We start from the raw sequence: 27,354 nt of genomic DNA, 5'->3' as shown, positions 1-27,354 counted from the left end.
TCAGAAGCAACTCTGAGAACATCAGAACCCAGCACCACGATGACAGATATGGGTTCAATACCATGGAGTTTGTATATTCCTATTTCCTTCCACAGACTAAAACCTTAATAGGTTGACCTACTCCTCGTGATATATGTGTGGGTTAGTTGTACAGTGCTGCATAATATGTCTGCACTATATAAAGGTAAATCTTGAACAATACAACATGCCAATTGCTATGTACAATATCAGGGACATTGAACAAAAGTAACAAAAATGCACAGACAGTGCTGCCACCTAGTGTCAGATAATATTCTTACAACTCCTGTAGCCTCCAGTCCAGATTTATTATATTACCAGTTTATTATATTACCAATATCTGGCCATGAAAATGAAACTCACCTTCACAATAAAAAAAAATATTGAATTTATTTTACACAGAGGAACGGACGTACAAATATTCCAGAAATATTCCCAATCTGCATGAAGCAATGAAATAACCACAGCATCACAGTATCCCAGTATTTCCTCCAGTTCCTGTCACTGGGAGAAGGGGCCGAGGGTATAACGCAGCCGCTGGCCCACGCAGTAGTATACGATATATCGGTAGCTGTAAAGGGAAGTTACTTGGCAGTAAGGAGCATTCACAGCTTTGTTCACATGTAAAAGAAAAAATCAGCCCTACTGGGCTACAGGTAATGGTGTAAGAAAGGTGGTGCTTCCCATAGCAACCAGATATCTATTTTAGTTTCTGATCAACTGGTGGCCCACGACAGTCTATGCCCGTGTATCACTGTATGAGATAAAAGTGATAAGGGGGTATTCAATCTGTGCTGTTATTTCCGACAGGAAATATTGTCACTCGCCTATTCAATGCTGCCATTAACGACAGCGTTGAAGGCTGTCAGATCAGACTTTTTTAAAGTTGGATCTGTTTTGTCGGAAACGGCCGCGGATTGTGGAATTCACGGATGTTTTTCGACAATCCGCGGCCGTTTCCACCAATCCACAAATTTTTTGACACTCAAAAAATTGAATTCCGAAGTTTGAATTACTGATGGATCGATCAGATGAAAATGGCCCAGGATACCGACCGCCGGGACGTTCCGGCAGTCAGATCCAGGATTGAATACTCACCCATAGTCTCCACAAACCAGGCATAGGCAAGTTCCTGGCAAGCCTGCCTTACATTTTAAAGTGGCAATCTTTTAATAGGTAAAACCAGGTTTTGCCTTTTAAATGATTGCCCCTTTAAAACATTGGGCAGTATCACCGGGCAATCGCCAATGCTTGCGCAGCGCAGTACATTACATTTACCCAGATGACTTTTCAAAGATACAGGCGCCAAGGTGTTTTCTAGCTGCGGAATAACAGGATTAAGGCACTGATGTAACAGAGGAGAATATTACATGCACAACAGATGGGGGGGGGGGGGGCTAAAGGCCCCATGAAATGAAACATCTTAGAGATTCCAAAATGGGTTCCAGACGATTTACCGACAGTCAAAATACCAACAGTCAAAGTACCCACCAATATTGACCAAGAGTAAAATACCGTCACGGTCAAAATGTTGACATGCATTATACCGATATTGGGAAAATGTTAACACAATCAAAATGTTGACATCGTTGGGCGTAGAGGGAGACTATAACAGTGTGCCAAGTGCAGTGAAGCACTGTGCCCGAAGCATGGCGACCGTAGCCAGTCATGGGAGGAGACGCGGTACACGGATACACTGTTTATGTCTACACTAAAACCATATGTCAACTTTACTCGTCGACATTGAAAATATCAACATTTTGACTGTGTCGGTATTTTGACTGTCGGTAAATCATACCACACCCATCCAAACTGCTCAATGGCAACTGTTGGAGAAAGACAAATAAAGTTGTGTATTTTATCTTAAAACAATGACCAGAGCATTCTGAGGTGCAGGCGGATAACCACTATTTCCATGGGTGTGTTCTGGGGAGGTGTCTTCTGAAAACGTCAAATGTACCAAAACATAAAGCAAACATAAAACAAGCAAGCCGCCCAATAAATACAAATATCCATTATTTATATTTCCCGGATCTCTCCTTGGAATCTGTAGTCCATCTGTACAGTTATTTACAGGTGAATGTACATGTTAGGTCCTCAGCAGGCGTTCTGGGGGTCTGTCGGGGACTCGAACGTCTCTGCTGTGTCCTCCAGCTCATCCAGGACCTCGCTGAATGACGGTCTCTTAAATGCCTCAAGCTGTGGAAGAAGGGGGGAAGGTGTGAGTAAGTGTACCTTTCATAGACCTAGCTATGGAACACCATGGGAGATGCACAGGTAAGCAACCAGAAGTCTTTGTAAGTTATGGCAAAAATATATTATGTTCCGATAATGGTTGGTTGCTATGGGTTACTGCATGTAGTCTCAACAATACAATAAGCACATTTTTATTGGAATAATTTGCACAACTGAGGACAGGATGTTGCTCATGGTATTCTCTTGGTTTAGGGGTAGCTGTAGCCTACAAAAATTTGAAAATACCAGGCCTGGCAAAACTGTGGCTCTCCAGCTGTTGTGAAATTACAAGTCCCAGCATGCATTGCCACAGTTTCTGCCATTATGGAATGCTAGAACTGTGGCAAAGCATGCTGGGATGTGTAGTTTCCCATCTGGAGAGCAACAGGTTGGCAGGGCCTGCACTACACTGAGGCATACGAGCTATGCCCTATGCTAGGATAAGGAATACACTTTGTGAGCGATACTCACCCGACAGCAACTAGCCGCTAACTCCAGGACCCGTTTAGGGCAATCTCTGACCAGCGCTTGAAAAGCGACAGCATCTAGGCCATAGTCCTAAGAAAGGTAAAAGAAAGGTCAGCTCCTCACATTCTCTCCATCATAAAAACATATATATTGGAAATTATATATTGGAAATTAAGGAGAAAAAGACAACTTATTGTTTCATGTTCCACACTGTGATGGCAGCCATGATGTGTGCTGAATCAGGCTGCATTCTCATGACAAGGAGCACAAAATGGCTGCCTCCCGTCCTTAGCCAATGACTCAACTTTAATTTGCAAAGTATGGCACACATGATACAGGAGAGATCAATGGGACCGGGGTAATGTCAAACCCTGAAAATACTGCAGGAGGTAGCCATGCCCCCATCGGGCCCTTCTGTCAGCTCTGGGCCCGGCTTATCGGTACCTCAGCACCTCCTTCCCAGCATCCCTGCACGCATGACTGTAACGATCATACCTGCGTTCTGGGCAGAATCTCGGGATCAGCAGGAATTCGGCCAAGGATTTCACACAGGACGATTCCAAAAGAGAAAACATCAACCTGAAATAAATAGCGGATATATAAGATGTAAACACTTTGTCTGCTGTATATAGAAAAAAACTAGGCATATGCAGGTAAGTTTGGGGCAAAATAATTTCATATGAGAAATACAAACGTTTACATTTTATAAATTAACTTGCACAGGTCAGAACTTGAACAGTTTATGTAAGTGCTGCCACTGGGCAAACAGAATGAGCTACGTATGGTTGTTAGGGCTGGACCACCGATGGGCCTGATTCAATATGGATCACAGTGCAGTTTTCTGATGGTCCGGAAACTGCACACGTGTCCTGAGATCAGATAGCAAAAATGTGATCACCTCGCACAAGCACTTGGAAACTAGGTGTTTCTGGACACGAAGGCCTGCCACTCCCATTTTCTGCGAGTGGCCAGGCCAAGGACAGTACTGCAAGGTGCAGTTTATTTGGCCTCACAAGCTGCCCTGCGACAAGCAGCCTAAGTAAGGTTAGACTTACTCAGACTGCAGTGGCAGAGGTGCATCGCGGCTGGCAGGGGGCGGTATGCAAGCAGGGGGCGATATGCAGGCAGGATGGGTGGTACGCTGGCAGAGGGGGGAACAGTACGCAGGCAGGAGGGGCGGTACGGTATGCAGGCAGGAGGGGGCACGGTACGCAGGCAGGAGGTGCTGTGCAGGAAGGGGGGCGGTACGCAGGTGTGTGGGGGGGGGGCGGCGAGCAGGCGGGGGGTGGTGGTCGGTACGGTACGCAGACAAGAGGTGCTATGCAGGCAGGAGGTGGTACGCACCTCCTCCTGCATTTGCATTGCTAAGGATGGCATATACTAAGCTTCTGCAAACAGCTTACCATATGCTATACTTACTGAATCAGGCCCAATGGCCGGAGCTGCCGTCTATACACTACAGATGTACATTATAGGTAATAAATAAATTGGTCTGAATCTAACCTACATTGTCTATAATACAGAAACCTTTCCACAAGATGATATAAACCACATATTTGTGCTTTGTATAGACAATTGACCGGTCCACCATATAATAATAGTCATCTTCTGCACATACGTAGACGCCTACAGACACTTACAACCTTTGAGGGTTTAGTTCCACTTTTTAGTTTGATAAGTAGCATCCTAATTATGCAGAGCGCATCTCTACAATGTACTAATGAGTAATAGGAAACTTGCGTCACCCGTAATAACAAACCTTGCGGTCGTATGGTTCCCCGCGAAGCATTTCAGGGGCCATCCAGAAGGCAGAGCCAACCAGAGACAGTTTCCTTTCGCCGTTCTTCAGGGGCAGCTCAACCTCACGGGCCAGGCCAAAATCCGTTACCACGGCCTCTCTGCCCCGCGGGGTCACCCGGATTAGGCAGTTCTGTGACAAACATTAAACAGTCAATTAAGTAATGCAGTATATGGGAGGGCAGAGGATAGATGAAAAAGGTCTGGCAGGGTGGAAATTATGAGATATGCCAAAGCCAGAAGGGGTGGAAATGAGATGTGCCACGGCCAGAAGGGGTGGAAATGAGATGTGCCACGGCCAGAAGGGGTGGAAATGAGATGTGCCACGGCCAGAAGGGGTGGAAATGAGATGTGCCACGGCCAGAAGGGGTGGAAATGAGATGTGCCAAGGCCAGAAGGGGTGGAAATGAGATGTGCCACGGCCAGAAGGGGTGGAAATGAGATGTGCCACGGCCAGAAGGGGTGGAAATGAGATGTGCCAAGGCCAGAAGGGGTGGAAATGAGATGTGCCACGGCCAGAAGGGGTGGAAATGAGATGTGCCAAGGCCAGAAGGGGTGGAAATGAGATGTGCCACGGCCAGAAGGGGTGGAAATGAGATGTGCCACGGCCAGAAGGGGTGGAAATGAGATGTGCCAAGGCCAGAAGGGGTGGAAATGAGATGTGCCAAGGCCAGAAGGAATGGAAAGGAGATGTGCAAAGGCCCAGAGGGGTGGAAAGGAGATGTGACAAGTACTGGGAGGGTGGTAATGAGATGTGCCACGGCCAGAAGGGGTGGAAATGAGATGTGCAAAGGCCCAGAGGGGTGGAAAGGAGATGTGACATATACTAGGAGGGTGGTAATGAGATGTGCGAAGGAGGCGCAGACGTTATATTCCAGTCTCTAGCCAGACAGCAAGCTTTTTAAGAAGCCACTGATAGTGACCAACCAGATTAGTCACATTTGTAGTGCAGCAGAGAAATTAAAAGTAATGGATAATTGTCTCCAATGAACACCTCGTTAGCAGGGTTTAAAGTGGTCATACAGAGGTGGGGAACTCATTTCTCTATGCCACCTAATAACCCCCTCACCCCATTAGGCATAGACAGGGCCAGTGGTAGGGTATTTGGCATCCCCCTGCAAACTAGAATGCTTTTCTGTGAGAATTACTGTGCAGGGCCAATGTGGAGGTTAAAATGTTCCACCTCACCATTAAAGGTGGTGGAACTCAGTGCCCCCCCCCCCCCCCCGTTCCCCCTCACTTTAACCCTTGCTCGTTAGTATTAGTAACTGACCTTGGGGTGGTTTTAAAGCAAGTTCTTTCTTTGGAACTAAAATACACTCAAGTGGTACCTGCCTGGCCTGCAAAACTACAACACCTCGATCAAATCTGAAAAATAAATATTTTATCTCCTTAAAAGAAAAAAAAAAGTTCTAAATAATTTATTAGTTACTATGCAAATGTCTTACACTAAAAAAATGCATCAAAGTACATCTATCGTTAATAATGCACAGCGAGCTCCGAGACCCCATACCAGGACAGCGGGGGAGCCAGGACTGATCTATATCCGCTATGGGAAGCGACAGCGGTGTCACGCCAACGAAGGACTAAAAATACAGGCCACATGCGGACTGAGCGCCGCACACAGACCTCTAATGAGAAATCCCAGACGTTCCTAGTTCTCAGCGATGCACAGCCAAGCGGCATATATTATAATATTATAATAATTCATTAGAGTCTGCAGCCCCAGGTGTCAATGTTACCTTAGAGTTCAGGTCACGGTGGTAGATATTTTTGGAGTGCAGGTAGACCATCCCCCTGCTGATGTCACACGACAGATCCACCTTCTCCTTCCAACCCAGGAAAATCTCTTTACAGGCCAACAGTTCCTCCAGGCAGCCTCCGTTCACGTACTGAGAGCAGAGACAGAGAACTGGAAGTTACACCGGTATAGCAGCATAATATAGATGCAGGAGATTTATATAGAGATGTAACAAGTAAAAACCACCTATAATAGGAGAAAATGAATGGTTCCCTATTTCTAGGAAGGACGTGAATGGATTCTAAATAGGGAGGAGCCTAAGATTTTGAAAATCTAACGTGATTGGCTGGTTGCTGGCACTCTTGTAAAACGTTGTAATGTTATAACAGGTAGATGTGTGTGGCGATCAGGTGTTCAATTCCATGGTAGGGGAATTCAATTACGCCAAGTGCCTGGCCATCTATAGTAATGTAGTACTGTGCGTCTATCGGAACTATTCAATTGTTGCTCTGATAAGACGCCCATTATCCGCTGCACACATATTTTATTGCAGCCATGTGCAAAAACAAAGTCTGTATTTCAGCGCCCAAACCCAGACTTTTAGACACCTATATAGCACCATTAGACAGGTTTAGCCATGTTGCATAACTAAATCCGATGCTTTCAGCTGTGTTAAATGCTAATTCAGAGAAACAATTGAATTGCTCAGCTATACGACCATAACTATTGGTGGCCAGAAGGGGGCGCGCGGCACAACCGAATTACACTCCTTTGTGCCAAAGATGGCTGTCCGGAATAATCTTACCTCCAGGATCGGATACAGTTTCTCATCTTTAACACATATCCCAAGATACCTAGAAATAAAGAATAATAGAATGAAAAAAAAAATGTTAAATATTATTTTTGCTTTTAAAAGATAAAGAAATAGAGGGAGATTTTCTCGTTAAAAAAAAAGGAAACCTGTTAAATATTTTGTTCCAAACTTAAGTTAATTTTACCAAGAATGTTTTACAAATCTTGGAGATTTTTCCTTCCATCTCAATGGGGTTATTAACGCACATGAGTGCCCAAACCCCACTTATTATTCAATGTATACATTTTTTTTCTTTTTATTAAAATATTTAAAAAAAAAAAAAAAACATTTTCCAGTAAGAGATTAACCAGGGCTATGCGACGTCTTTTTCAATTACAGCTGCCTGCAATAATGGACTGGGAGGATGGGACTGAGGAGCAGATTTATTAAGCTTGAAGTGATCAAGGGGTTTATTCTAGTTCATTCTTTCTGACAAAATCCTTCTTAGATGGACAAAACCATGTGCACTGCAGGGGGGCAGATGTAACATGTGCAGAGAGAATTAGATTTGGGTGAGTTATTTTGTTTCTGTGCAGGGAAAATACTGACTGCTTGATTTTACACTTCAATATAGATCTCACTTTGAAGAAAAACCAAACCCAAATCTAATTCTCTGCACAAGTTACATCTGCCCCACCCGCAGTGCACATGGTTTTGTCCATCTAAGGATTTTGTCAGAAAGAACGGACTAGAATAACCCCCCAAGTGTGTGTTTTTTATCACCGGCCAATCAGCTCCTACCTGTCATTTTTCAAACCAAGCCTGTAACTTCACAGCTGGGAGCTGATTGGCCGGTGATAAAAACCAGACACTTTATCACTTCACCAAGCTTAATAAATATGCCCCTTAGTGACTATTATACTGAAACCAGTGTGATAGTAGCTGAACGATCCTGAGAAGGAAGACTGCACATCCCTCTGCCTAAACAAACTTGGGCCATCGAGACATACAGAGGGCCTGGGTAACACAGGGGGCGGGATCAAATCCAGGAGATGCGGCCACTCCTGCCTTAAAATGAAAATATAAATATTATGCGCGCCACTGTAAAGTGGGCATTCCTCTTCCACCACAGCTGACCTAGCCAATATTTCCTTTGCCAATGTGTTTATGTAGCCCTTGCCCCACACAATGCCCCTTATGAATTCCTTTTAATGCCCCTTTTAACCCCTTCACGACATTTGACGTATATATACGTCATGGCCGGGAAGTACTTCCCGACCGTTGACGTATATATACGTCATGGCTTAAAACTGTCACTGCGTCTAGAGACGCAGTGACAGAGGGACGATGTCTGCTGTCCCTGACAGCAGACATGTCCGTGCATACCCAGGGGGGGCGGCGATGCCGCCCCCCCCGTCGGCGATCGCTGTGATTGGCTGTTCATTGTGAACAGCCATTCACAGCGTTTTCTGTGTCACCGGCGAATAACGTTCGCCGGTGACACGGGATCGGAGGTGATTGGTGCTGTAAAGTACAGCACCAATCACCGCGGGGTGTAAGGGTGACACTGGTGTCACCCCACCTCACCCCTCCCGCCCCCAAAGGCCGTGATTGGTTCGTCGGACCGACGGACCAATCACAGCCATGGAGGGGGGTTTAAACTAACGGTGACTGCACTGCAGACGCCATTCCGGTCTGGAATAGCGTGCAGTGCGGTCACCGTGCCCAGCTGCCGCCTATACTGACCAGAACCCATCCAAAATACTTACCTGATCATTGATATTGCTTATGCTTGTGACATCTTGTGACATCCTGTGACATCTTGTGCTGCTGCGATTTATTAGATAGAGAGAGAGTTAGAGAGAGAGAGATAGAGAGAGATAGAGAGAGATAGAGAGGCCTAGTGCTATATTTTGTGCTGCTGCAGTGTGATAGAGCTATAGATAGAGAGATAGAGAGAGATAGAGAGAGAGAGATAGAGAGAGAGATAGTGACAGATTGTGCTATATATTTTTTTATATAACTGAAAGAGATAGAGAGAGATAGAGAGAGATAGAGAGGCCTAGTGCTATATTTTGTGCTGCTGCAGTGTGATAGAGCTATAGATAGATAGAGAGAGATAGAGAGAGATAGAGAGAGAGAGATAGAGAGATAGTGACAGATTGTGCTATATATTTTTTTTATAACTGACTGCTGCCCCCCCTTTTGTGCTGATCAGTATAAATTAACTGATCAGCAACTTTTTGGGGGCGCAGGTTTTTTTTTATATATAGATATACCTGTCAGTGCTGCTGCTGCAGTGTCATAGAGTGATAGATAGTGAGAGATAGAGAGATAGAGAGAGATAGTGACAGAGAGTGATAGAGAGTGCTAAATTTTGTGTCTGCTGCCCCGCCTTTTGTGCTGATCACTATATCTGAGGTGATCAGCAACTTTTTAGGGGTGCAGAGGTTTTTTTTTTATATATACCTGTCAGTACCATCAAAGGTTGTGCACCTGCTGCCCCTCACTGGTAATCAGTGTCGCATCACTGATCACCTTTTTTTATTTTTTGTGAGTGCTGTGGGGTCTTTTTTACATTTTTTTTTTTACACACACTGTGATTTTGTGTGTGTCCTGTGGCCACTGTGCGCTGATCAGTGACGTACATCACTGATCAGCTTTTCGGCACAGGGTTGATCTATTTTATTTTTTTTTTGATCAAATTCCTGTTGCCTTTGAGCGCTGTTCAGTGACGGACGTTACTGACCAACATCTGTGCTCAATTTTTGGCGCAGGACCTTTTTTTTTTTTAACCCCTTCCATTTTTTTTTTTTTAACCCCTTCCATTTTTTTTTTAACCCCTTCCATTTTTTTTTTTAACCCCTTCCATTTTTTTTTTTTTTGAACCCTTCAATTTTTTTATTTTTGTATTTTTTTTTTTCTGCACTACATACATACACACTACATACCCCCCGGGTTGAAATAAAGTTTGTACCCCCCCCTACACTATACACGTGTTGAAACATTTCACTACCAGTAACACAAAAATATAAATGGCATCCCAAATGTCATCCCAAATGTCGTCCCAGTCATCCAGGAGAATGTATTCGGTGGAGGAGGCATATGCCATGCTTGCCTCTGACTCTGACACAGCCAGTGAGGCAAGCGGGGAATTTGAAGGATTTGTCTTAAGCTCCTCTTCCTCCTCTGATGATGAGGGACCCCCTCAAAGACGCCCCCGTAGAGCAGCTGAGACCCCCCCCCCAATAATTGATCTCGTATGGACCCCACCACCAGACAATTTTGAGCCCCAGGTTCCTGAGTTTTTGGCCATCCCAGGAATCCAATTTGATTCAACAGGTCTCAGAGAAATTGACATTTTTAAATTATTTTTCTCTGATGATTTTATAAATTTAATGGTGGACCAAACTAATTTATATGCCCAGCAGTTTATTGCTCAAAACCCCACGTCATCATTTGCTAGGTGGACCCCTGTAGATGCAGTAGAGATGATGACGTTTTGGGGTCTGGTGTTACATATGGGCATAGTAAAAAAGCCACAAATTAGGCAATATTGGAGTACAGATGTTCTGTACAGCACCCCATTTCACCGTATGGCCATGCCCCGGGCTCGTTTTGAGGCAATCCATAAATTTATACATTACACCGATAATGCACAGTGCCCACCCAGAGATGATCCCACCTTTGACAGGCTATTCAAAGTCAGGCCGGTCATTGATCATTTCAGTGCCAAATTTGCAGAGCTATACATCCCTGATAAATGTATTAGTATCGACGAGTCCCTTATACATTTTAAAGGAAGGGTTAAATTCCGCCAGTACCTTCCCAGTAAGAGGGCAAGGTATGGGATAAAAATGTATAAGCTGTGTGAAAGCACCACAGGGTACACCCACAAGTTTAGGGTATATGAAGGGAAGGATTCAAGAATTGAACCACCAGAATGCCCCCCCTCCCTCGTAGGTGTTAGTGGAAAAATTGTCTGGGATTTAATGCACCCCTTCCTGGATAAGGGTTATCACCTCTATGTGGATAACTTTTACACCAGCATCCCCCTGTTTAAGGCCCTTGGTTCAAGAGGTACAGCAGCTTGCGGTACTGTGCGCAAGAACCAAAGAGGCCTCCCCAAAACGCACATTGCCCAAGTAATGAGAAGGGGTGAAAGCAGGGGAATATGCACCGAAAATATGTTGTTGGTCAAATATAAGGACAAGAGGGATGTCCTTATACTGACAACAATTCATGGAGACAGTACCACCTCCATCCCTGTACGAGGTACCAGTACCCACACCTCAAAACCAAATTGTATCCTGATTACAATAAGTACATGGGTGGAGTGGATCTTTCAGATCAGGTACTGAAGCCGTACAGTGCCCTGCGGAAAACAAATATCTGGTACAAGAAGCTGGCCGTGTATATCATCCAGATGGCACTGTATAACGCTTACGTGCTATTCCGTTCTACCGGCCAGAGGGGGACATTTATGCACTTTCAAGAGGAAGTCATAAAGAGCCTAACATTTGGGAATCAGCAGGCAGAGGGCCCCAGTACTTCTAGTACTGGCCCCCGTATTGTACCAGGGCAGCATTTTCCCAACGAAATCCCCTCCACTGCAAGAAAGGGCAGGACACAAAAAAGGTGCAAAGTTTGCTATAAAAAGGGAATAAGAAAGGAAACTATTTTCCACTGTGAAACTTGCCCCGACAAACCCGGCCTATGTATAAAGGAGTGTTTCAAAATATACCACACATCTATGGATTATTAGGTTCATCATTTCACCGTGCTTCGGGGGTCTTGCTAATGCCACATAGCACCCACCATTCATTCCACCAGAATCTGAGCTGCAAAAACCAAAAATCACTCCTTCCCTTCTGAGTCCTGCCATGCACCCAACTGGTATTTTTTGGTCACATGTGAGGCATTGCCGTACTCTGGAGAAATGGGGGCACAGATTTTGGGGTGCTTTGTCTCCTTCATTCCTTGTGAAAATGAAAAATTTTGAGCCAGAAGTACATTTTTGTGTAAAAAAATGTATTTTTTTCATTTTCACTGCCCAGTTGTACCAAAATTGATGAAACCCCTGGGGGTTTGAAATGTACACTATACCCCTAGATGAATTCCCTGAGGGGTGTACTTTGCAAAATGGGGTCACTTGTGGGGGGGTTCCACTGTATTGGTAATGCAACATAGCACCCACCATTCATTCCACCAAAATCTGTGCTGCAAAATCCAAAAATCACTCCTTCCCTTCTGAGTCCTGCCATGCACCCAACTGGTATTTTTTGGTCACATGTGAGGCATTGCCGTACTCTGGAGAAATGGGGGCACAGATTTTGGGGTGCTTTGTCTCCTTCATTCCTTGTGAAAATGAAAAATTTTGAGCCAGAAGTACATTTTTGTGTAAAAAAATGTATTTTTTTCATTTTCACTGCCCAGTTGTACCAAAATTGATGAAACCCCTGGGGGTTTGAAATGTACACTATACCCCTAGATGAATTCCCTGAGGGGTGTAGTTTGCAAAATGGGGTCACTTGTGGGGGGGTTCCACTGTATTGGTAATGCAACATAGCACCCACCATTCATTCCACCAAAATCTGTGCTGCAAAATCCAAAAATCACTCCTTCCCTTCTGAGTCCTGCCATGCACCCAACTGGTATTTTTTGGTCACACGTGAGGCATTGCCGTACTCGGGAGAAATTGGGGCACAGATTTTGGGGTGCTTTGTCTCCTTCATTCCTTGTGAAAATGAAAAATTTTGAGCCAGAACTGCATGTTTGTGTAAAAAAATGTAATTTTCCATTTTCACATCCCAGTTGTACCAAAATTGGTGAAACCCCTGGGGGTTTGAAATGTACACTATACCCCTAGATGAATTCCCTGAGGGGTGTACTTTGCAAAATGGGGTGACTTGTGGGGGGGTTCCACTGTATTGGTGCTTTGGGAGTCTTGCTAATGCAACATAGCACCCACCATTCATTCCACCAAAATCTTTGCTGCAAAATCCAAAAATCACTCCTTCCCTTCTGAGTCCTGCCATGCACCCAACTGGTATTTTTTGGTCACATGTGAGGCATTGCCGTACTCGGGAGAAATTGGGGCACAGATTTTGGGGTGCTTTGTCTCCTTCATTCCTTGTGAAAATGAAAAATTTTGAGCCAGAACTGCATGTTTGTGTAAAAAAATGTAATTTTCCATTTTCACATCCCAGTTGTACCAAAATTGGTGAAACCCCTGGGGGTTTGAAATGTACACTATACCCCTAGATGAATTCCCTGAGGGGTGTACTTTGCAAAATGGGGTGACTTGTGGGGGGGTTCCACTGTATTGGTGCTTTGGGAGTCTTGCTAATGCAACATAGCACCCACCATTCATTCCACCAAAATCTTTGCTGCAAAATCCAAAAATCACTCCTTCCCTTCTGAGTCCTGCCATGCACCCAACTGGTATTTTTTGGTCACACGTGAGGCATTGCCGTACTCGGGAGAAATTGGGGCACAGATTTTGGGGTGCTTTGTCTCCTTCATTCCTTGTGAAAATGAAAAATTTTGAGCCAGAACTGCATGTTTGTGTAAAAAAATGTAATTTTCCATTTTCACATCCCAGTTGTACCAAAATTGGTGAAACCCCTGGGGGTTTGAAATGTACACTATACCCCTAGATGAATTCCCTGAGGGGTGTACTTTGCAAAATGGGGTGACTTGTGGGGGGGTTCCACTGTATTGGTGCTTTGGGAGTCTTGCTAATGCAACATAGCACCCACCATTCATTCCACCAAAATCTTTGCTGCAAAATCCAAAAATCACTCCTTCCCTTCTGAGTCCTGCCATGCACCCAACTGGTATTTTTTGGTCACACGTGAGGCATTGCCGTACTCGGGAGAAATTGGGGCACAGATTTTGGGGTGCTTTGTCTCCTTCATTCCTTGTGAAAATGAAAAATTTTGAGCCAGAACTGCATGTTTGTGTAAAAAAATGTAATTTTCCATTTTCACATCCCAGTTGTACCAAAATTGGTGAAACCCCTGGGGGTTTGAAATGTACACTATACCCCTAGATGAATTCCCTGAGGGGTGTACTTTGCAAAATGGGGTGACTTGTGGGGGGGTTCCACTGTATTGGTGCTTTGGGAGTCTTGCTAATGCAACATAGCACCCACCATTCATTCCACCAAAATCTTTGCTGCAAAATCCAAAAATCACTCCTTCCCTTCTAAGTCCTGCCATGCACCCAACTGGTATTTTTTGGTCACACGTGAGGCATTGCCGTACTCGGGAGAAATTGGGGCACAGATTTTGGGGTGCTTTGTCTCCTTCATTCCTTGTGAAAATGAAAAATTTTGAGCCAGAACTGCATGTTTGTGTAAAAAAATGTAATTTTCCATTTTCACATCCCAGTTGTACCAAAATTGGTGAAACCCCTGGGGGTTTGAAATGTACACTATACCCCTAGATGAATTCCCTGAGGGGTGTACTTTGCAAAATGGGGTGACTTGTGGGGGGGTTCCACTGTATTGGTGCTTTGGGAGTCTTGCTAATGCAACATAGCACCCACCATTCATTCCACCAAAATCTTTGCTGCAAAATCCAAAAATCACTCCTTCCCTTCTAAGTCCTGCCATGCACCCAACTGGTATTTTTTGGTCACATGTGAGGCATTGCCGTACTCGGGAGAAATTGGGGCACAGATTTTGGGGTGCTTTGTCTCCTTCATTCCTTGTGAAAATGAAAAATTTTGAGCCAGAACTGCATGTTTGTGTAAAAAAATGTAATTTTCCATTTTCACATCCCAGTTGTACCAAAATTGGTGAAACCCCTGGGGGTTTGAAATGTACACTATACCCCTAGATGAATTCCCTGAGGGGTGTACTTTGCAAAATGGGGTGACTTGTGGGGGGGTTCCACTGTATTGGTGCTTTGGGAGTCTTGCTAATGCAACATAGCACCCACCATTCATTCCACCAAAATCTTTGCTGCAAAATCCAAAAATCACTCCTTCCCTTCTAAGTCCTGCCATGCACCCAACTGGTATTTTTTGGTCACATGTGAGGCATTGCCGTACTCGGGAGAAATTGGGGCACAGATTTTGGGGTGCTTTGTCTCCTTCATTCCTTGTGAAAATGAAAAATTTTGAGCCAGAACTGCATGTTTGTGTAAAGAAATGTAATTTTCCATTTTCACATCCCAGTTGTACCAAAATTGGTGAAACCCCTGGGGGTTTGAAATGTACACTATACCCCTAGATGAATTCCCTGAGGGGTGTAGATTGCAAAATGGGGTGACTTGTGGGGGAGGTTCCTAACTTTTAGCACTTATGGTGCCTAGAAACCTACATGGTGCCTAAAAAAAAATCTCATAAAAAGGAGGCTCCAAAATCAAGTAGGTGCTCCTTCTATTATGAAGCCTGTGGTTTGGTCAACGTGCACACTAGGGCCACATATAGGATATTTTTGAAAACAAAAGAATTGGGGGAATCAATTTTTAGTCACATTTCTCTAGTAAAATCTACTGTATTCGTTAGAAAAATGTATTAAAATTGAAACTCTGCAAAAAAAAAGAAATTTTGAAATTTCACCTACACTTTGTTTTAATTCCTGTGAAACACCTAAAGGGTTAACAAACTTCCAAAATGCTGTTTTGAATACTGTGAGGGGTGCAGTTTTTGAAATGGCATCATTTATGGGGGTGTCTCACATACAAGTCCCTCAAAGTCACATCAGAACTGAACTGGTCCCTAAAAAAATCAGTGTTTGAAATTTTCTTGAAAATTTGAGAATTTGCTATTCATATTTGAAGCCTCCTAGTGTCCCAAAAAATTAAAAGGAAGTTGAAATAATGATGTCAACATAAAGTAGACATATGGTCTATGTTAGTTATTAACTATTTTGAGTGGTATGATTATTTGTCTCACAAGCAGAAAATTTAACATTTTGCAAATTGCTAAATTTTCCATTTTTTCACGATATTTTGGTATTTTTCACAAAAAAACACAGACTGTATCGACGAAAATTTACCACTAACTTGAAGTACAATGTGTCACGAGAAAACAATCTCAAAATCACTGGGATAAGTAAAAGCAAAAAAAAGTTATCCCCACTTAAGTGAGACATGTCAGATTTGAAAAAAAGGGCTCTGTCATGAAGGCACAAACTGGCTCTGTCATGAAGGGGTTAATAAGAAAAAAAAATTACATGAAAAGCAACCTTCTTACCGCACGATGTTGGGATGAGACAGTTTCTGCAGCAGAGATATTTCTCGGACAATTCCCTCTTCATCCACATCTTTTTTATAGATCTTCACCACCATGTTCTTGGAGCCTGTACCGTGAGACACCTGCAACAGCAGGAAGAAAAGGTCAAATGGGCGTACTGCCTCCCGCGCACTATACAGGGACACATTGGGGACACTTTGTAAAGATTACGGTGACCATAGCAACGTTCAACTTTGTGGTCTTCACTGTAATAGAAAAAGTCTGCAAAATAACCGATGTGGTGGCATTATTGGTGTCACAATGGCACTGCAGCCCAAGCTTGGGGGAGCCGGTGATGTGGGGGCTCATATTCCAATGGGTCTGGCCATCCGTATATGGAATCTGCTGAAAATGTCCCTCCAAAAATGGCTTCAGCCTTGGAGGAGACAGATGCTAGAGATCCTAATGGACAGATGGATAGATGCTAGAGGTAGCGTATATCACTACCTGGAACGTACGGATTCTGGGTAGCGATGTACATATATTGCCTCTGGCAATGGGCATGTAGCTCCCCGGCAATGGTAACAAGCGAAAAACCACTAGCACTGAATAAGAAACCCCTGGAAATGAGCATGAAACACCTGGCAATGAGCATTAAATCCCCAGCAATGAGCATGTAACCCCTGGCAACAAGCATGTAACTCCTGTCAATGAGCACGTAACTTCTGGCAAGGAGTATTGGAGGGGCACCAGAAATATTTTTTTTTTATCTAGAAAATTTCTAGTTGCGCCACTGGGTGGCATACATGACTAGCAGCAGTTTCAACCAGACATCTGAAGGAGCAGCGGTGGCATGTGTCTGTCACCCTGTGGGAGATTTAGCAAAGTTTGGATAAAGTGCGTACGAATCAGCTCCTTCCTGTTATATTTCAAACACAGCATGAAAACTGCAGAAGCCTACTGGTTGGTGTGTACATTATCTCTCCCTGCCTTACCTCATTTCAAGCTTTAATTAATCTAGCCCCCAATCCCTGCTCGTAACATCCACGTAATGCATAACGCCTCACCCCTGTAGCCTATCCCTAACATTAACATTCTCAGAATGTCAGGATTTCACCTACGGACAGGTTGCCTGTCCAAAGTCTCCTGGGTAGCCTGTGTGTCATGAGATACATATCCAGGAAGAAACTCTAGATCAGAAAGTGCTTAAAACAACATAACAGAGTGATATTTGCAGAGGACCAGCAGCTGTGCACTATATGGAATAATACATGTACAGAACACACACATTGTGTATTGTACAGTAACACAACAGGGACTTTGTTCTCTGTCAGATAACAATGGTGGCCAGAGATACAGGAACAGGGAACACTGCGCCAAAGTCATATCCAGGCAGCAAAATGACGGTCACACTACAATGCAAGGTGACAGTGCGACCACGCCTATAGATTCTCTGGGGTTGGGATCATGTGGTCTACAGCATTATGGTAGACAGTCATTAGGTCGACATGGGAAAAGGTCGAAAGGTCGTTAGTTCGACAGGTCATTAGTTTGACACTGTCTAGGTCGACATTGGATTTTTTCACCTGAATGTCAACACAGTCGACTTGGACACAGTTTAAAGTCCACCGCATTCCCTCGCTATGCGTTGGGCACGGTGCCCGGTCCCACCACGCCCTAGTGGATGGTAGGGCATGAAATACCGCCTGCTGGCACATGTCGGCTAAAACAAAACTGTGAAAATCCCCATGTCGACCTTTTGACTGTCGACCTAGACACTGTCGAACTAACGACCTGTCGAACTAATGACCTTTCGACCTAGAACCATGTCGACCGAATGACTGTCGACCAACATGCTGTAGACCAAATTACCGCATCCCATTCTCTGATGTTACACAACGCAGAGCGGCTTCCTCTAGGAACCTCACAATGTTGGAGCAGGCTTATTATGGAGATCTGTACACTGACAGCAGGCCGGGCAGTCCCGTGCCATCTCCAATGTACGCTCCAGCAGTCACCGTCCTCACTGCTATTGTTCTCCATGGCCTGTAATTGTGCAATGCTGACCGTGCACAAAGCCGCATTGCTACCATACCGCCACATACTCACATTATGCCATTATGAGTCCCCACAGGCAGCTTTTTAATTTTCACTTGAACCTGCTATATGCAGATTTTTCGACATGCAGTTGTGTCCTCCTACCCTGAGGTTCAAGTTGCGCCAAATTTGACCCCTCACTGCGCCAGAGAGCCTGTGGCTTAGCCGTGTCATGTTTCCATCGCTCAAAATCTGCACCTTATTGACGGCAAAAATGACAGGAAGCGACTACATTGCTGGCGTACCCCGACCAATGGGACGTGCGGTACCTACAAGCGACTAAGATGCAGATCTGTGTAAAAAGGATTTTGATAGGAGCGGCCGCAGATATCCCTACTGCACTGTTACCTTGTGCTTAGTCTGTGACTTTGTACCAATTCCGAGCTGAAACCAATCATTTCTTGCACACCGTGAGTTTTGTCCGTGGCTGCAATGAGACATGGGTCCGATTCAAGAGATGCGGATGTGCTGTGATAATATTAGCCCAAGAATCGCATGCAGAGACAGAGCTTACGAAAAATCTCCATCCCTGTGATGGCTCTCTGCAAACCCGAACACAAACTGCCTATACGCCATCCCCTCCCGTCCCTGCCAACCGCCTCCCCGTCTCGACAATTTAGTAAAAATAATGTTAATAAATGTAAGACACAATGGTTGGGAAGATTTACGTTAAGCTATGACGCGCCGAGCACCACTATTTGTAAAAGGAGATGTCTGTACTAGACACAGACCCGAACAACCGGCAGCTCTCCACATTGTGTGAACTACAACTCTCAGCATACCCTAAAAGAGCTATGTGGCAGAGTATGCTAGGGTACTTGGCTTCACCGCAGGTGTTATAAAGCTACAGAGCTACATGTTGGCCCAGGCCTGTGTTAGAACAAGCTTTAATCAAATGATTTTGCTGTCTGCATGCATATACAGTGTGAGCGATGGGCGGTGCGTGTATCAGCCTGCAAACACGTCTGAGGTAAAATCTGACACAATACTTGTTGGCGATAAAACCGCCGGCAGCCATGGAACATTGTCATTAATTTATCCATAGTACACGCGACTGACAGAACAGACAACAGGTGTGTCAGTCATGCCTAAACCATTACAGTGTTTATTAAGGGGCAACTGAATGCAACTCTATATTTTAGGGTTGTACATAAATAGGCCTGTTTATTTTGGTCATAAAAGTACAAATGTAGGTGTGAAACTACACATCCCAGCATGCCTTGCCCCAGTCTTAGCATTCTGTGATGGAAAAACTGTGGCAGGGCATGTTGGGAGTTGTAGTTTCATTTACAGCTAGAGAGCCACAGGGTAGCCAGGCATGCAGTAAATCCTAACGACTATCAGTGAATCCGCTGTTCTACGGCATATCTGGATCTATATTTCAAAAGCCCTTGAAGTAAAGGTTGTGCGAAAAAAGGACGCTGCAATATATTTTATAGCAAAGAAGCTGTATGAGGTTACAGATATATTGCGATTACAGGGCGGTGCCAACCGAGGGAGTCGTGCCAGCCAAAAGTGTTGACTATTTTTGCCAACTAAAACATTTAAATGTACATACGCCATTGACAAATGTTTTTCAAACCGTTTAATTGCAAAACATGGCAGAATTCATGTCAGATCCTGTCAGAAAGTGTGCGTGTTCTTAACAATACATGAGGGCGGCCATTTTGCAGAAACTGCATCCTATTCAGCGACACCAAGGACTCATGAATACTGACTGAGTCAGTCTTTAACATGGCTGCAAACAAATAATATATATTGTGAGTGCTTATTAGAAATGTAGGAAAAACTAAGAAATGCTTCTTATCTGCCCAAACCATGCCCGTCTGGTCTAATGCCACCAGATTGCCTAAACCGTGGCTCTTTTTAGTATCATACTTGGCACATTTTTTAAATAAAAACATATAAATAAAATAAATCTTGAATTTGCATAATGCAGGCCATCTATGGCCTGATTCCCATTCCGCTAATTCGCCAATAGGTGGCCATCGATACTTGGTGACCCATCTGGGAAGCGCCAAAAAACATCATATTAAAGCCCCAGGCTAAACAATCCAGCTTATAATTGGTCAGAATTGGGCAAAGCAAGGTTTTTCAACATTTTGGATTGCCTCGATCTAGGCAAAGGCAGAACCGGGAATTGCCCCAATCCTGGTCTGATGTAAGGGAACGCTTACTGCACAAACAATGAAACAACACCCCAAAAATGTGAAATGATCCACAGCAGAGTGATCCAGAACTCAAATAGAGGAACAAGAATGGGATGAAAAACAAGAATGTGAACAGTAATCTACCCCTGACTTACACACTACCCCTCCGACGGCTCATTGTTCAACCGTAATGACTACACTCGGCTTACATTACATCCCTGTTGCCGAGCACAAAGCCAATGTATTCCTGGCTGCGTATCACCAAAAAGTCCATCAATAATTAAACAGAGGCAGCGTGTGCTTGTTAACCCTAAGTCTACCAGCACAAACAACAGTTTGCTCTAGGGGGAAAAAAAAGACGGCTGGTTATCTGCAAGCCCCACATCGCCTGCCGAGTAGGTCCTTAGCGTGGCATGCCTTCAGCCACTTCAGTACGGCCAACTAGGCCTGCTGGCATTCAGAAAGAAAACATTAATTAGTAAGTGAAAATCTTGCTAAGGTAAACAAAGGAACGCCCATAATGAAGAACATGTACCGTAAACTTTCCTCAGTCATAGCAGGGCGTTGTTTTAATCACTCATTTAATCACTTTATTCTAGCACCCTGCATCTTTCAAAACCCCTGCAGTTCCTCTTAACTGCCTGGGGTGTCGCTCTCCGCTGTGGTGCATCTAGCACAGAGTGGTCTGCATTTCAGAACTGATAGGCAGACCAGATCTGTGCTAGAAGACGACAATGCTGTATTTATGTTTGGTATAAAAAATCTCATTAGACAAATTAAAGTACCTCAAATAAAGTCCAAACATATTAACTATGTTATCCCTAAGAATCAAGTCACCTCTCTCTATGACGGGACCCTCCTGGAAAAGTGGTTGCCCTCCTCGGAATAGTGGTATAGCTCACAGACAATCTCTAAGTCGACAGTCAATAGGTCAACCTACAAGCAAATGGTCGACACCTGAAATGTTGACGCTTGAAAGGTTGACTTGAGTTTTTCACTTTTTTTGGGGTGAAAATGTCGACACTTAGCACATGGACCCCCAATTGAGGTACTGCTTCACTCGCCACGCTTTGGGCCGACCATTGTGGGCATAATGACAGTCAGCCATCCGGATAACCAGCCCCGGAGCCCAAGATCTCCTATGTACTTTTTACAGCACCATGCCTAAAACTTTACCCAATATAAGAAGTGACCTAACCAGAGATATATACAATATAATGGTACTGGTCCGGCGAGGAAAATATACAGTAATAATTCTCTTACTTTATACACTTTGGAGAAGAAGCCGCTTCCAATCAGCTCGGCGGTGAAAGTCTCCCAGAATTCCAGCTTCCTGACCGCCGTCCGAAGCTTCTGCCAACGGTCTACCTGGTAGTAGGCATCCGAGCACTCACCATAGTAGGGTCCGGGACTTTGTGGCTCGGGTGGGAAAATTCCAGGCTCACACATGGTTGGAACTGCCACTAGAAGAGAAAGAGAAGGACGTGGTCAGTGGGTTGTTTTGCAGAGGTGGGGGAACAAAAGCATTTAAACCTTATTTCTAATGATGGAAGTGTGCTTAGCCCTCACTCGGGCAAGTACCTCAATTTTTTTTCAAACCACCTTTGGTGTAGTTTTGGGAAGTTTCAAAAATGCTTTTGAGACTAGTCAAATTTTCAATTGAGTTTTTCATGATTTTTTGGTGTAATCGGACCTCGACATGGACACCATATATATGTACCGCTTCACTCGCCATACTTCGGGCACGGCACCTCGTTGCGCTCCACAAACTATTATATTCCCACTTGGATAGTAAAGTATGAAAAACCAACTTTTCTCAAAAAATCATGAAAAACTCTTTTGGCAGTGTCCACCTAAGGTATGTCGACCTAGACATTGTCGACATACCATAAAAGCCTATGGGCATCTTCCCACATGCGTAGACTGAAACCTGGGTCATAAACCCGGAGGTCCAGGGACTGGAGGGCGGTGCTTATCGGGAGAGCCATCCTTCTCGGATAGGTTAGTACATACGTTATTGTCGATGCGAAAATACTGGCAACTAAAACATCATAACCGTTCAGATCCAGTGATCCTACGGAATAGCAAGTAACCCTGACAGAGAGACAACACTATCGCCCTGCAGGCCGGAACATGCGTGTAAGTGACGGGTGTATTAGAACCATCACTATTATTTCTCTCTCTCTCTCTTGCAGGCCGACGTTGCTGGATTAAAGCTTACAGGTTTTCAGGAATATACCCAGTCATAACCCCGCAGCGGCATCTGGCAGAAAAGTCCCTAAAAAACAGCTTGTAGTGTAAATGAATTGTCCTAAATAGTGTGCTGGCATTTATCTCCCAAGCGCATTGTCTGGTTGCCAAGGCTGCCGTTTCACAATATCCCCAATGTCATTGTGTCACTTCACAGCCCGTGCACTGCCCCCCCCTCCTCCTCCTCCTCCTCCTCTGCCCGGGCCAAACACTCATTCCCCAGTAAACTTTAGCGACATGTGTACGGCATCATCTGTCCCCCGTACACAATCAGCTGATGCATAACGTCTTTGTGCAGGACCATGTTGGCAACATGTGTTCCCTGGCACGGATAGGTACCAACACTGCTGATGCCAAGAGCCAAACCCACAGCTAAGTAAGAGAAGTAAGGCTTACCATGCCACTTCTAACAAAAGGTGTGTGTGTGTGTGTGTGTGTGTGTATTACAGTATATATATATATATACACACACACATACACATACATACATACATACATACACACACACACACGTAAGCCCGCTCGTAGCAAAAGCTTTGAAAGCTAGTCTGCTACCTTCTGCGTTTGTGCATGTGTGAGAAAGAGATGTAGTTTCACTCTCTGCCAGCAGATGGCAGTGTTTCAGAGACTCACGGACACTAGACATACAGTATATATAGATGATTCCTAGCACATTGGGCAGGCGGAGTGGAATATTGTCTTACTATAATCATCTTCTTATACTTCTTTAGAACATACGACCGATATTCAGACCATAACTTTATACAAATATTGGGGTCGTCAAACAAATTATAATAGAATATATCTCCTTCAAATGAGTTACTCGGTCTGCAGAATGCATTGCGTGATATTTATTAAAAATGTGTTTATACAGCGCCAGCATACGACTCGCACAACTGGGACAAACACCGTAATCAAACCAGGTATCAAAGAAGCTGTGCACACACTGGACGATATAATGTTAATGATTTGCATGATAACGACATCGTTAATGATACATCGTGCATATCGCCTAGTGTGTACACACAATATCGTTAAGGATGCGCTCTCCCGAGGGTCTTTAATGATGTGCTAGTGTTCATGATACTGCATGTTCTGAGTGGGGCCCGGGTGATATCACTGGACGATATTGTTCATGGTGTATGCCCTACATTGTTTTGCTATGATACTACTCCGGGTTTATGACCCATAGTCCTATATGCACATGTATCTAGTGGCACGTGCCATGGGGGTGCTTGCAGGGATCTGATTGGATCCATCTTATAGAAGCCCATGGGTTTCTATAGGACAATGCCATCTGAGGATGACGTTGCCTACCGCATCCCAACCCCAGAATCTATCCCATTCCAGACCTTGGTGTATTACATGGTAAGCTGCAAATCCAAAGACGGTATTTGTGGAGGATTGGGCGCATATTTCAGCTTGCCGCATCCATCCCTAGATCTGGGTTCATTACAATTGTTATCAGATGCACCACACACGCAGCAGAACGTTATACTGTGTTTCTAGGCCTATTCCTATAATACTTAACAGGGCACAAAGGAATTTTCAGTTGAAACCTCACATAGGGCCTTATCCAAAAGCAAAGCGGCACATTGGACTCCTTACTCGTGTGACGTACGGGTCCTGCGCCACTGGATGCAGTACCGTCTGCAGCCACTTGGAGGCGGGGAGGGGGTGATGACAATTGACGTTTCACAAGACAGAGGCATCACCTCCTGTGGGAGCGCCAAGCGCACAATAGGCGACTTGTAAGGAGCTGCAGCAGCCAGTCTGCATGGGTCACTCATCTGGCCGATGGCATTGCAGATGATCCGATGCTCTGCCCGCAGACACAGCAGTGGACCACAGATGTATGCAGGAAGCGGCTACTTACACTAGACATCTCCTGCTGTGTTACTGTATCTGTGCATCGCTGTAGCTTCCACATAAGCAGCAGCGATGCACGACCCATCCACATCTGAGGGGTTTGCAATTTGCAGAAGGTGGGAAAAAATAAGTTCAGAAGTCAAAAGTCCCTCCTGTGTAGGAACAGAGGATTCTGGGAAATGTCATCTGAGCAATCTTTCGTAAAGATCTGTACAATAGGATATTAGCGCCTGATGCCCTAGCTTGGAGACAGAATGTATACCTCCAAAGCAAACTGTATTACCCTTAAGATCTTCAGTGCAAAACTTGGTTTTATGTTCAACAAGTGGAAAAGGTTCAAATCTAAAAGAAAAGTACTTTCATTCAGGGGGAAAGATTGGTCTCCCTGCTATTCGCTGCCGCAACGAATGTCAACGGGGAGATAGCGTCATTAAGCCGCTTGGACCACTCAATTCTCTGAGGAAATGGGCATAGGCCTTTATTCAAATCTGATCGCAGTACAAATTTGTTCTCAAAATGGGCAACACCATGTGCACTGCAGGTGGGGCAGATGTAACATGTGCAGAGAGAGTTAGATTTGTTCAAGTTATTTTGTTTCTGTGCAGGGTAAATACTGGCTGCATTGTTTATACACTGCAATTTAGATTTCAGTTTTAAAACACCCCACCCAAATGTAACTCTCTCTGCATGTGTTACATCTGCCCCACCTGCAGTGCACATAATCCGGGAGACTGGTCTACCAGGTCCTTGGAATTTGGAAGTCTCCAGGATGTACCAAATAAGTAATCAAGTATGAAATGATCTCTGTGGAATAATAAGGTAGCAGCAGCTGCACTACAAAGACCAGAAAGTCTCCAATGTTTTCTGTATAGTATACATGTCCAAACTGTGGTCCTCCAGCTGTTGTGAAAAGTCCCATCATGCCTTGCCAGAGTTTTGCTATTAGGGAATGCTAAAACTATGGCAAGGCATGCTGGGATGTGTAGTTTCACAACAGCTGGAGGGCCACAGTTTGGACATGCCTGCTGCATAGGGTAAAATGTCACCATTGAATATTAGGATGGCACCTGGGCAGACTGAAATCGCCTGTGGGCACTTTACCTGAAATAACCTTTTAATTAAATTAGAGATGTGCAGGCTCTGATTTACTCTGATTTCAAAGCAAAGGCTATCAACTGTCATGTGATTTGGGAAAGCCAATAAGATCCTGCTTTGAAATCAGAGTAAATCAGAGCCTGCACATCTCTAAATTAAATGAAGCGGGAGGAACATGGAAAGCCAGAACAGGTTGCACTTACTGCTGTGAGCCGCTGCTCTGTTGTTCGTGCCTTGTGCGCGCCCTCAGTCTATACAGATTGTTACGTGGGACGATCCATCTTCCTATGTTCCTTTTCTTTAACGTGAGAACAGAGGAAGAGTCACACATAAGAATGGCTGTCTGCACATGGGCTTAGTACAGAGAATTGTCCCTTTGTGCCGCGCAGAATTCCAGACGCTGTGAGGTCATAGAATTCCCCGGAACTTTCTCCTTCCTGAATCCAGAAACATAGGGACCCGTTTCATAAAAAAGTCTCCTTTATAAATGTCTTGTTCCCACGGACAGAGAGGAGAAATATTGGACGGACTGCTGGAAAAACCGTTACGTTCTCCGTTTGCCTGTGACATAAGCACTCGGATATTTTATTCACTTTGCATCAATATAGCGGGGGGACAGTTAACCAATGACGTCACATCAGTGACCCATGTGATAAGAACGGTTAAGCAGAGGCGTATTAATGACCGATGGGAAACAAGCGCAACAGACCACTTCATCTGAGCATCATCCCCCCACCCCGGCACATCTTACCGCAAGCGAGTCCCCCCTCCACTGCGGCGCCATTTTCCCAGTGGAAAATGGAGCATACACTTAAGATTGCTGACACTGTACCAGCGCCTTTGCTTTCACTGCGCAGGGCCATCTTTCCGAAGAGGTCACCGAGAAGGTGACACCATTGTAGAGAGGGAACCTGATTGCCGACACAAGGTAGGTATATTCTGGGTGCAGACCCCCTAGACGCCTATGCTAAAAATGGGGCATTGAGATTTGATACTGTGATGAAGTGTCAAAAGCTGACACAAATATAAAATAAAAGTACAATTGAAATACAATTATCTACAAAACATCAGCCGGCTCGCCCTATAAAAAAATAAATAAAAATAAAAACAAAACAGGAACATGCTCATCCGTCACAGTCTGAATGCAAATGTAATGAGAACGGGTTACAGGGTTCCGACAGTCGGGATCCTGATAGTCATTAGCCCGTCGGGATCCCAACTGGTCGGACTCAGACAATCAGACAACATTGCAAGCGCAACAAAGCAGGCTCGCTGCGGGCACGGTGGCTTGCTACGCTCGCCACCTATTCTATTCCCCCTCATGGAAACCCGTCTGTCGGTGTTTTAACAGTCGGGATCCCGACGTTGGGTAAATGAGAACAGATGGTTTTAACTTCATATACTATAGAAACTGCAGTTTATATACAATAGTGTTCATTCTAGCACCCGCTATCTTTGAAAACCCATGCAGTTCCTGTTCCCTGCCTGGAGTGTCGCTGTCTGCTGTGGTGTTTCTAGCACAGGTCTGGTTTGCATATCAGTGCTAATATACAGGCCACACTGTGCTAGAAGCACTACAGCAGACAGCGACACCCCAGGCAGGGAAGAGGAACTGCATGAACACTATACAATCAGTGGTCCGAAGGCATTCAGCC

The 27,354-nt window shown here is 44.6% G+C and overlaps 1 protein-coding gene across 2 annotated transcripts in view; it reads right to left on the bottom strand.

Annotated features, from left to right (window-relative positions):
• Positions 1-390: 390 nt before the first annotated feature.
• LOC146035299 (dual specificity testis-specific protein kinase 1-like) overlaps positions 391-27,354 on the bottom strand; it is a 37,138-nt gene continuing 10,174 nt past the window's right edge. Inside the window, exons 1-9 of one of the 2 annotated variants that reach the window (XM_083158659.1) lie at positions 22,707-22,725; positions 21,749-21,948; positions 16,260-16,381; positions 7,065-7,113; positions 6,261-6,410; positions 4,481-4,651; positions 3,217-3,300; positions 2,725-2,811; positions 391-2,217 (exon numbers count right to left, since the gene is read on the bottom strand). In XM_083158659.1, coding sequence (XP_083014785.1) covers positions 2,116-2,217; positions 2,725-2,811; positions 3,217-3,300; positions 4,481-4,651; positions 6,261-6,410; positions 7,065-7,113; positions 16,260-16,381; positions 21,749-21,934 — 951 coding nt within the window. In that variant the 5' untranslated portion in view covers positions 21,935-21,948; positions 22,707-22,725 and the 3' untranslated portion in view covers positions 391-2,115. Of the gene's footprint in view, positions 2,218-2,724; positions 2,812-3,216; positions 3,301-4,480; positions 4,652-6,260; positions 6,411-7,064; positions 7,114-16,259; positions 16,382-21,748; positions 21,949-22,706; positions 22,726-27,354 lie in introns of those variants that run through there. The other variant, XM_083158658.1, reaches the window with a different exon arrangement.

Source organism: Crinia signifera, chromosome 9 (assembly GCF_055691185.1).
Source record: "Crinia signifera chromosome 9, ASM5569118v1, whole genome shotgun sequence".
Classification (NCBI taxonomy): domain Eukaryota; kingdom Metazoa; phylum Chordata; class Amphibia; order Anura; family Myobatrachidae; genus Crinia; species Crinia signifera.
This window is presented reverse-complemented; position numbering and strand designations above follow the sequence as displayed.